This window comes from Octodon degus, unplaced genomic scaffold (assembly GCF_000260255.1).
Source record: "Octodon degus isolate 3935 unplaced genomic scaffold, OctDeg1.0 scaffold00054, whole genome shotgun sequence".
NCBI lineage: Eukaryota > Metazoa > Chordata > Mammalia > Rodentia > Octodontidae > Octodon > Octodon degus.
This window is the reverse complement of record NW_004524630.1, coordinates 326949-338792: the sequence shown is the minus strand read 5'-3', so window position 1 is coordinate 338792 and position 11844 is coordinate 326949. Positions and strand designations below refer to the sequence as shown.

Sequence of the window (11844 nt, the reverse complement as noted above, 5' to 3'; positions counted from 1 at the left end):
CGCCCAGGGCCCGAGCCAAGGGCTCACCTGCGCGCCCAGGGCCCGAGCCAAGGGCTCACCTGCGCGCCCAGGGCTCGAGTCAAGGGCTCACCTGCGCGCCCAGGGCTCTGGAATGTGTGGTCCCCTGTGTATCAGCTTGGCCTTGGCAAGCCACTCCATTCCCAGGGAAACAGGGAAGGCTCAGAGTTAACTAGGGCCAGTGTTGGACACACATTCAAACTTTCTGTAGATAACCTTGGAACCAATATACATAGTTACGGAGCTGGGCCAGCAGCTTGGCCCTCCCGACCCAGTTCTCTTTCTTTCCATTCCATCTTCCCTCTACCCTGCTCCCCTCCTTGGGGTGGACCCCGCAGGCCTGGAATGGATGCTCTGGAGAGTGACCCTACAGGAATCATGGCCGTTTTACTGATTCACTGCCTTCCACTAACTTTGGGTTTGTGTGCTCTCCTTGTACTAATTCTTTGAAGTAAGAGTTAGGGTTGTTATTTGGGGATCTTCTTTTTATGATATACACTTTTATTTCATTCTATTTTGGATTTTTTTGAGATGGAGTCTCATTATGTAGTTCAGGGCTGGTCTTGAACTTACAGCAGTCTTCCTGCTTCAGCCTCCTGACTGCTGGGATTACAGCCATGCACCATCATGTGGCTCATATTCATCTTTTTGAACTTTCACTTATTACAACTTTACCTCCATAAGTCATTGTAGTTTTGTTTTCATTTGTTTTAAGATAGTTTTTAATTTTTCTTTTTAGTTTCTTTGATTTGCTGGCTGTCAGAGAATGTGTTCATTGCCACACATCTGAATTTTGCAGTTTCTTGCAATTTCTAGTTTCATTTCATTGTGGCTGGAAATGTAACATGATATAATTGGAATTTTCTTAAGTTTCTTAAGAACTGTTCTGTGAGCCAATCTGTGCATGTGTGTAATCAGCGCATGCATGTGTTCCCTGTCTGTAAGGCCCAGGACCACTGCATAAGCAGTGTGTCCAAGAAACTGCAGGCTGGCCTGCAGGAGAACTGTGGTTTCCATGGGGCAGCGCCTACCAGGGAGGGCAGCTGTTCCTAACTCACAGATGCCACTGTAAGGCACACTGATCCTGCCCCAAGTCTTGCGAAAACCCTTGGTAGGACTCTGATCTTTACCATACAGTAAGTGGAAGCATAAAAGAAAACACAGAAGCATAGAAAAAAACTTCAAATGAAGTTGTACGCTTACGAGGGAACCAGATACTATATTCAAGTCCTCATACCTTTGATTCAAATAAATACTTATATATTATTAAGGATATACGGATATTTCATAATCTGTAAGTATTTTTCAAATAATTTTAATGTTTTCAGTAACATACTTGCTCAGGACCGCCCCATAACTGCATATAACTTCAGTTTTTAATCTAATCATTAACACTTTCCCAGTATTAGGCACATTTTCTTTTAATAAAGCTTATTGAATTCCCGTCCATTAAAGTCTGTGGCTCCTTTTGGTACTTTTGTTGTAACTGTTTGGTATTAAGCTTTTAAGTATCCGATATTATTGTATTTGCTTAAAGATGTTAATAGAGGGGGCTGCCCCTTAGCTCAGTTCTTTAAGGGGCTGCTTCCACAAAGCAGTCAGGCTCAAGTTGCTGTGGTTCGAGCCCCAGAACTCCAGCCAGCCAACCTGCCCTGAAGGCACTCGGAGCAAAACAAAACAAAAGATGTTAATAGAGTCACAAAACCTTACTGCTTAAAATCACTATAGAAGTTGCGGGAAATATAAGACAAACTTCACTTACCCTTTCTATTCTATATGGTGCAACAATATTATGCTCTTTGATGAAATACACCTGAGGAAAAACATTGATGTTTGTGAAGAATAACCAAAATGTTTAAAAAAAAAAAGTTTCCCTCTAAAGAGTAATGATAAATTAGGACTTTAGGAATTGAATGTTTTAGGTCCTCATTACACAAGCTGTATTTGGAAAAGTACTTGTATGAATGTTCACATAGTTCTAAAGTTCTGATATTAAAATACAACATTAAAAAGAGAATCATCCAGGCAATAAGACAGCAACAATTACTGAACGAGTGACTACCTAAAGGGTTCTAGGAATGCTACTATTCACACCAATTTACTAAGCAGACAAGGGAAGGAAGCTGAGTGCTGGTTTTCTGTAAAATGAATAAAACCAAGTCACTGTCGTATGACATGTCCTCAGTAACATACACTCGTGTTTCTTCCCTAGAGGTGGTGTTGGCATGCGGTGACACCAGGCATCATGCTGTATGTTGAAATGCTGTGGGAAAAGCAACACCATCTACCAGAGTGCCAAGCTTCCTGCGCCTGGCTCCTCACCCATGGTCCATCCTGCTTTAATGGAGGAGCTGCGAGGCTCCCAAAGGCCAGCTGTCCCACTAGGGTGTAAAGGTGAGACTCACCTGTGAGTCACTCAGTAACTGACTTTGCACAGTTATGCGCTCTGCCCTTGCCCTTTCTTTACGGACCGGAGACAATCGCCCTGTGGGTCTCACGTCCTCCTGCGGGCCACGCTGTCTAAAGGGCTGCCCACTGGCATCTTCTCCTGTGCTCCTGACCAAGTTCACCTCACCACACTATGGCAACTCCCCGATGGCCACATAAAGTGCCCATGGTTCCACATCACCCGGGCCCACAGCTGATTCTCCACTCCTCCTCCGCTCTCCTCAGAGATGCTGGCTCTCCCTGAAGTGTTTCCACTCAGCTTCCAGGACATATATCAGCACACCCGTCAGGGTGCTTCTCAGAGTACAGCCAGACAGTGACTACCTCTCACTTTCCTGGCCCAAAGACCTGGGGTTATGAACACTCAAGGGTCTCCTTGCTTTCACTCTTGCTCCCAGGCAGCTTGTCCTCCTGGCCATCATCCAGCGGATTTATAAATCACTTAAGTCACACTGCGCTCCTTCTCTTCCCATGCTCCATTAGCTTTTCACTTTTGCCCTTCATGCTTTGCCTCTGGGCCCTCTGTGACATGTGATGCGTCCTTCACATGGCCTACTCGACTCCACAGCGCAGGAGCACAAACCCTCCCGTACCCCACCTTCCTCAGGCCCTCGCTCAGTCTCTCCAAACCTGGAGCTGGTTGCACGTTACACCTGCACAGCTCACTCCTCTTGCTTCTGGGTCCCACAGAAACTGCCTGGAGTGCACTTGGTGTGGAAACTCAAAGCAATACATGAAGGAGCAGCTTGTGCCCAGGGGCTCACTGATGTCAGGCTGATTCTGAGTTGACTTCAATTAGTGACAATTGCACCTCAGATAAACCTCACTGGCTATGATACTGCCACTGTGCAAAGCATCAGTTGTTTGACTTGAGAGCTCTTCTACGAACTACAAAATGGGTGGGAAGACTTGGGGGGCTTTGTTTCTAAGCCCAAAGTTATTAAAATTGATGGTTTTATAACAGAAACTACTTTCAACTCAAAACCTCTTTCTTCCAAGATATGGGCATTGCAGAATAAGATCATGAAGTAGTAATTTCTACAGAGTGCTCAGGGTGGACCAGAGTCAGACTGACATCATTTAAATGTCCTGCCACTGGCCTCCCATCTCCTCAACAACTGGGACACTACCGGAGAAACTGCCATCCTTCCTCTCAGCCTTCCCAGGCTGCCTGAGATCCCGAGGACAGAAACCACTAGCCCACAGATACCGCATGTTTAATGAACAGTAAGGATCCCACTGGAGACATCTTTTTTAGACACTTACTTCTCAGTGATTAAATTTTAAAACCATTATCTATTCCATGATCTTCATTTGAGCTCTCTACAAATAAATACTTTCATCAAGTGAAAAAAAAAAAAATCACACACATACACATTCATGCAAGTAAGGAAAAATACATTTCTTTTACTAGGTGCTTCTTACCTGACTAAAAGTGAGTGAGATTCCTGGACATTTTGCCCTAAAATACAGATAAAAGTAATCAGTCATAGAAAACCTCTTGGGTACAATAAAATTAAATAGTGAAAATGACATACGTGGCAGGGTGTCCACTGGCTGGACTTTCCCCATGCTTTCCTATCTGTATGCAGTCTCTCAAAGGGATCTGCATAGAATCCAGAGAGAATATTACAAAATAAGCAGAGTACCAATGCACCAAAGCAGGAATGTTTCTGCTCAGATTTATGATGTGTTCACCTTCACGATGGGATGGGATATTGCATCTGGTTCGAAAATCACTGATTTTGAACATATTTTTAAGGAGCCTCTGATTTTCCTAGAAATCAAAGCAAAATATAACAGTTAAAAAACAATCATGATAGCCTTTAACTAGAAAGTTAGTTACTACGGCTAACAGAAACCCGTAGTAACTTTTAGCAGTGCTTTGGGAATACGGAGAAATTCTAGAAAAATGTGTCACATGATAAGCAATTTTAGGGACTATCTGGCTCCTACTACGATATCTAAGAAATTAGTTATAGACTATCATTTTCACACTCAACTAGCAAGAAGGGTATGGCAGGAAGGAAAAAGTACTTTCCTCTTATCTCTGTCTCCCTAAAGGACAGAGAAATCTGCACATATTATGATACCGTTTGGACTCATCAGGCCTCATATGTTCCACATTTGTTACTTTATCTGGGCCTTTCCATTACAGTTAAGGGCAACAGGACCAGAGAAGACAATGAATGCTGAGTTTATCATGTCTCTGGTAAATCGTGTTGGCTGCTGATTCTCTATGCGGGAAGACTATTCATAAAGGAATATGAAAGTTCGAAAGTTGATTAAGTAAAGGGATTTTTTTCTTAAAATCAGAAATATTTAGAGGTTTGAGTTCAGCATACAAAACACTTTTAGCAGTGCTTTGGGAATATGGAGAAATTCTAGAAAAATGTGTCACATGATAAGCAATTTTAGGAACTATCTGGCTCCTACTACGATATCTAAGAAATTAGTTATAGACTATCATTTTCACACTTTCTTGCAACATTTATATGTGTTCAACAACTTGTGGAAAGAAACAGTCCTAAGCATTCTAGAGTTAGTTGTTAGTTTTAACCAATATGTGTCGCCTGTCTGAAGCTAATAAAAATCTATATACTTTATTTTCTTTTATTGATTAGATGACTTTTACCACTGATGAAACCAAGACAACAGCTTGTCATGCACTAGGAATGTAGGTTAGGAGACACCAGAATAGTACTATTACACAGTCACTCTAAGATCAGTTTCCATGCGTACATTTAGTCTAATAGCAGTAGTTTCTAGATCTCAGGTTCTTTACAATCACTTCAGTAACATCTGAACTTCTCTAGCCATCCTTTGGTGTCCCAGTGAATCCTCCTATTCTGTTCTACGCCACCTCAGCTGAAGCAACTGTAATCAACCCTCGAATCCATACATTCAACCAAGTTCAGATCAAAAGTATTTATAAAGCAAAGAATTCTACAGAGTTCTAAAAAGCAAGACTTGAATTTGCCATCTGTCAAGTATGACACTGATTCCATGAAGTTATGTGTAGTCACTGTATTAAGCTTCAAAGGTAACTTAGGGATGATTTACAGTAGATAAGATGATACGCAAACACTACCATTCTGCATATGGGACACAATGTCTGTGGATTTGGGTATCCAAATGTCTGAGGGATAAATCTCCTGTAGGTATTGGGAAAATTTATATATTTGAATTTCTATAATTTATAAAGTCGATTGCTTGAAAACTTAAAGTCTCCAAACCACCACATTAGCCCAGTCTGATAGTCTGAGGTCTCTTTCTTGACTGACTCTCTTGAGTAACACTTGCTATTTTTTTTAATGGCAGAAAATGGTCACTTAAACTTTCTATCTTCAAGACGTATGTACTAAATATATATGCACTAAGTGGATGACAAGTGTCATCATACTAAAGGTCCTGATTGAGTTTATAATTCTTCCTTGAAGGGTTTCAGAAATTTTGTAACATCTATTCATGTCTAGTGAATTGACTTTGTTAACAGCCACACTTACTCAGTAGTAACTTAAAAACATAAACTCGGGTCGTGGCCACTGCACAGTGGAGAGGCACTTGCCCAGCACACGTGAGACCTGGATTCAATCCCAATGGCCTCCCACCACCAAAAAAATCCAACTTACAAAATTTCTAAACACACACTGAAAGACTCAACACGTAAACTGTATGACTAGCATTAGCAGCTTCATTCTTGTTTCATGCATGAGTCTCCTGGAACTCTGATGAATTGGTACAATTTAGGTAAGTGCCTCCGCCCAAGGCCTGCATTTTTAAGGCTTGGTCCCTGGAGCAGCACGTCCCAAGGGTGGCACAGGGAGAGGCCTTCAAGTCACGGGGGTGCACCCTTGATGCAAATGGTGGGACCCCAGGTCCTTTTCCACACTGTCACTTCCTAGCCAAGAGGGAGTAGTCTTGCTCCTGCCATGATGTGTCACTGCTGGCCTAAAAGCAATAGGACTAGCTGTCCATGGATGGAAACCTCTGACACTCGGGCCAAAATAAGCCCATCACTTTCTGTGTTCTGTCCCCGGTATCTGTTATAGTACAGAAAGGTGAGCAGCACATGGGCGGTAGACAGAGTTCCTGACAACACGCCCATCACCCACAAGCACCTTAGAGAGAGCTGATCATAGCGTGCCCTCTCAGTACGCAGCCTGTCATCACCACACCTACAAGACAGGGCTGGAGATACTATTCAGCGGTAGAGCACGTTTGGCAAATAAAAGGTCCTTGTTCCATCCCAGGACCAAAATACTACCATAAAGAGTAATTAAATGTCATCAAGTATCCAGTGTTTCATTTTTACTACTTGATAAATATGTTTTTATAGTTTGCTCCAATCAAAACCCAAAGTCCATATTAAAGTTAGTGAGTAGGTGTTTATCTTCATACCTCTCACTGTAACTTTCTCATACTGTGAGTTCTGCTGAATTGTCTGTATTTCTGTACATCATTCTTCCTTTGTTGTTGTTTTTCTTTTTATTTGATACAAGATCTCAATATACAGCTTGGACTCAGAGTGATCCTCCTGTCTCAGCCTCCCCAGTGGTGGGATTACAGGCATGCACCACCACGCCTGGCAGGGCCAGCATGGTGTGCCCAGGGCAGGGCTGGCACGGAGCGCAGTACCAGGGACGAACCTGGGTCCTTGTGCTTGCTAGGCAGGCACGCCTAGACCACTGAGCTATCTCCCAGCCCCATGCTTCCTTCAAATTACCACCAAGATTAAAGACTTGATCAGATTCTGGTTTGATCTTCTGACAAAAATACTTCTGAGGAGACATATGTGCTATCTTCCCATCAGCAGGCACCAGAGGGTTCTGGTGATATCAGTCTTCATATAGTCATTGTAAGATATTTTAGCAGCTTTTCACCTAATGGGTTTAGCAACCACTGAAGACGACTGTCCAGATTAGAGGTTGCAAAATTCTTTCTGTGAAAAGCCAATTAGTGTCTTTGGTTTTGCAGGCCATGTGGTGACTATGATAACTATTCATCTCTCCTGCTCTACGGGAAGTCAGTCACGTGGCAATACGCAAATCAAATGGGTGTGGCTGTTTTTAATAAACTTGTTTTAGTTTATTAGTACATGTGTGAAGTACAAGTTGTTTCTGTACTTGTACCTAACACATCTCTACTCCTTTTCTCAGCACCTTCTCCCTCCCTCCCTCCCTGAGTCTCCCGCCACTCATCTCTTGATCCCTTTCCTTTCTGGGAGGCACAAATGGGTGCAGTACACAACCATTGTGCCCCTGGTGGGCTGGTGCGTGGACACAGCACAGCACAGCTCGGCTCCTCTCCCCTCCCTTTTCCCTCCACCCACCACTAGATCCCCTTCTCATGTGAGAAATGTCTGTCCCCCACTTGATGTTATCTAGCTTTCTCGCTATATAATCTGAGTTCCTCACATGAGGGGAACTATGTGACGTAGGAGCTTCTGTGTCTGCAGATTTCACAACACTGTGATCTCTACGTGCATCCACTGGATTGTGTTCTTTCTAAAATGTATTTCTTCCTATAAGTGAAAACAAGTATTTTGATAACATATATAGTCTTTAGTGTCTGTTTTACACTTCAACTTGTTCGGAATTTACATGTGACAAACTAATCTCATTTACTGTAAATATTTCATTGTCAATAAAACTTTACTGACAAAAAACAAATGACAGGTCAGATTTGGCCAAAAAGCTGTAGTGTGCTAAGCCCTAGTAGAGATCTGTTATTTTACTAGGGATTAAAATTTTGACTCAGTGGCTCAGTGGAATAAGCGCTTTCCTGGCAACCACAAGGGCCTGAGTTCAATCCCTGGTTCTGGAAAAAAATAAAATAAAATAAAATTTTGACATTCCTTCTATATTGATTAGCTAGAATTTGTTACTTTACTTATCAGCAATTTGGAGGCCCTAAAGTACAATTTTTACAAGGAAAGCAAAAAACTTCAATAACCACTTTTGTGTATAGCTTCAAAGATAAAATTCAAAGGAACAGCCTTTTTATTATACTAAGTAGTAGTCATGAAACAGGAAGAAGTCGGATTTTACTTCAAATCCAAAACTGGGTGATTTATTTATTTTGAAAGTGTTGATTTCATATCAGTCTTGCGACTTACAATTATTACTCTGTAGTACCACAACCCTCATGATTCAGAGCACAGTACATGCATAACCACAGAAGGGATAAAAGAACAAAAAAGCGAGAGAGCATAAAGCCCTTCCAGCAATCTCAGAGGTCTTAAAACCCCTTTTAGCTTTAAAAATACCATGAGAGCAACTTATAAGCCCACCCTTCCCAAGTGCCTAATAAGAAAGAAGACAGAAAAGTCCCACCAAGCCGGCATCCGACGGCACACTGTCACACAGGTCTGCCTGCCTACCTTTCATCGCAGCTTCCCCTGTGCTGAATGTGATCAGCTGAGTGCTGTTCAAAGTAGTATTCCTCTAAGTTAAGCAGCAACAAGGAAAACCTGGATATTGAGGGAAAAAAGGAAACATTTTTAGTCCTTAGAAAGTATAAGGGCTGGGAGATGGCTCAGTGGAATAAGTTCTTCCCTGGCAAGCACAAGGGCCTGAGTTCAATCCCTTGAATTCAATCCCCAGTTCCACCAAAAAGAAAGTATAAGCAGGCCCAATTTTCAAGATGTTTGATCGCACAGTGTTCTCCCACTCATTAACTTAAGAAGCGCCGCGAAGCACACAACTGCCATGGGCCAGGCCTCTTCCCTGCACGTTCAGTGGAGAGCGAGTGTTCTGACTATCTGCCTTGCAGGTCAAGTATCTACTACGTCAAAGCCAAAATGGTTCAGCGAGTGGATAACTGATTCCTTCACAAAAACCCCACTTGTATAAAATTTAACTTCTTGTCTGAAAAAGCATGGTGTTCTCCCTGCTGTGGAATTCTATTTTTACCTGTTTGCCTGACTGAACACACCAGCTTTCCCACCCCTTCCCTGTCAACCTCCTGTCTCACAGTGCTTTGAATTTGTCTTGTACTCCTAAAAGGCCAGACACCTCTAGGAGGTAAGTACCTAGACAGCCCCTGTCACAACCAATCAATGCTTTGTACACAATGGTGTTTAACAGGTAAAACCAGAAAACAGAGTGGCATGGGGTTGGATTATAACCCCTTAATCCTTTTATACTTTAAAAAAAAAGGTTCAGTCGTATGTCTACAGAAACAAATATATGGCAAATATGTGAAGATAGGTGTATATCATTTCATGGTAAGGATGAGGAAACACATGGCATCTGGAGTTTATGGAGGAAAAACTATAGGACTTGGCCCAGCAAGGTGGCACATGTTGCAATCTCAGCACTTAGGAGGCTGAGGTAAGAGGACTGCCATGAGTCTGAGGCCAACCTGGGCTACATACTGAGTCCAAGGCCGAGCTGGACTAAATAGCATATGACTTGAAATGGATCTTGAAGTTCTGGAGTGTCAGAGGAAGACAGATTAAATGTGGTAGATTATACTTAGATGCTTTTTTTTTTTGGAGACAGGGTCTTGCTATGTAGTTTGGGGTGGTCTTGAACTGGTGGCGAACCTCCTTCCTCAGCCTCCAAAGGGCTGGGATTATAGCCATGTGCCGCTACATCCAGCTAAACAATATACGTTTATTTTGCTTCCTTCTGAAACACCACTGATATATGAATAGAAGCATTTTTAAAATGCTAAAACCCAAAGATCAAAGCAACTTAGACATCAAAGCACGGAAGGGAGTGTAGGCAAGTTTGCGGAAGGTGGAAAGCAGCAGGAACGTGCACAGGTCAGACATGAGAATATCAGATACCTCGGGGAACGAATGAGCCATTCAGGAGAGAACCATCATAAGTCACAGGGCTTCCAAAAAGTCCAGAAATAGGCATCAGGGACCAAGATGACCCTTAAGTATGAAGTGACAACCCAAGATCAACAGCCTCTGACATGAAAGAACAAGGCCACAACAAGCAGGAAAATAAAGCCTGAAGGACTAGAGATAATGCAGAGAAAAGGATTGGCCAACAGACTCTAATATTCTTATGAAGGAGAAAGTTATCTACATGACAGAAGAGACTTCTCATTAGAACAATCTGACCCAAAGAGTTATAACTCATAAAAAAATTATAACTAATGATAACAAGAACCATTTTTAATACCCTAACAGGTAGTTTTTATTGACTTGTCTTACATTTAGTCTAGGAGCAAGAATTAGTCATAAGTTGGGTTCAATAACTAATACCAAAACATAAGAAAAAGAATCAGTTGTAAGTTAAAACTGCCAGAACACAGCTAAAATGTTCAATATTTAATTTGAATTTTAATATAATTATAAGACTTAGGACTGCAAGGAATAGTCTTCTCATGCATGAGCTCATTTCAGGAAGGTGAAAGCCAGGGAGATACTAACTGCCTTCTCCTTAGGTTTAACTTGTATTTGAATGACTGACAAGCCTGGTCTTGGGCTGGAGTTGTACAATCCTTTCTTTTTGCTGATCTCCCTACTTTCCTCCTGCCTTCCCTCTAGGGAGGAAAAATAAATATTCATCAATAAGAAAATGTCATAATTTTATGGCTGTGAAGCACAAGTCAAAATCAGTGACATCTAGTTCTTCCAAATATTAAAATACACCCACATCAATGTGAATTAAAGTCATCCTTTTGGTAAACAAATTAATTATAGCTTCATTAATTTATATTCTGCAAGAAATGTATAACACCTAGAGAAGTTAATGAGTTAAAGAACTTTTCTGAGTCTTGTTTCTCTCTTAACTATAAAGTTTTAAAACTTTTTCTATGTAAAAATTATTACATTTAATTTTGTGGGTTTTACAAACTGTATTATACGGAGTAAAAGAGTCTACGCTTTAAAAAATTAAAATCAATTTTGCCATTTGATGCTTTCATCTATTAATACTGTATCAGGCTGCAATTTTTTTCTTTAGGAAGCTGCTGACCCTGAGCCTACACATTCCTAGTTCAATCCAATCTTCTTGAAAGGGTGTAGTCATTCTCTGTAGGATAAATTTACTCACTAAACAAGTCAGCTTCACTAAGAAAATGTTATTCTCTCTTTATGTCACCTGAATTTCAAAGCACATTTATAAGACTCTTACGATAGCTCTACTCCAAGTATCCCTCGGTGATAACTACATTCACAGCCCCTCCAAAGTTACTCAACACTCTGCTGATGAGAAGTGTTCGCAGGAAGTTCACAAGGCCTGGCCAAGTCAATCCTGCCTCTAGGCTACTGATATTAAAAAAGGAGGGAGGGGAGAGGCGCTGAGGTGTCCCACCATGGTGCAGGGCCATGGGCAAGACGCACACACAGGTGCCAGGCAACTGCCATCTGCCCTCTGAAACTCCACACCATCATCTTCTTTTTTTTTTTTTTTT

The 11844-nt window shown here is 41.7% G+C and overlaps 1 protein-coding gene across 2 annotated transcripts in view; it reads right to left on the bottom strand.

Annotated features, from left to right (window-relative positions):
- Window positions 1-11844, bottom strand: part of Nsmaf (neutral sphingomyelinase activation associated factor) — an 84435-nt gene that overhangs the window by 46555 nt on the left and 26036 nt on the right. For both annotated transcript variants that reach the window (XM_023717679.1, XM_023717680.1), the window contains exons 2-6: window positions 8849-8938; window positions 4165-4243; window positions 4005-4072; window positions 3892-3928; window positions 1781-1831 (exon numbers count right to left, since the gene is read on the bottom strand). In XM_023717679.1, the coding sequence (XP_023573447.1) occupies window positions 1781-1831; window positions 3892-3928; window positions 4005-4072; window positions 4165-4243; window positions 8849-8938 (325 nt within the window). The remainder of the gene's footprint in view (window positions 1-1780; window positions 1832-3891; window positions 3929-4004; window positions 4073-4164; window positions 4244-8848; window positions 8939-11844) is intronic.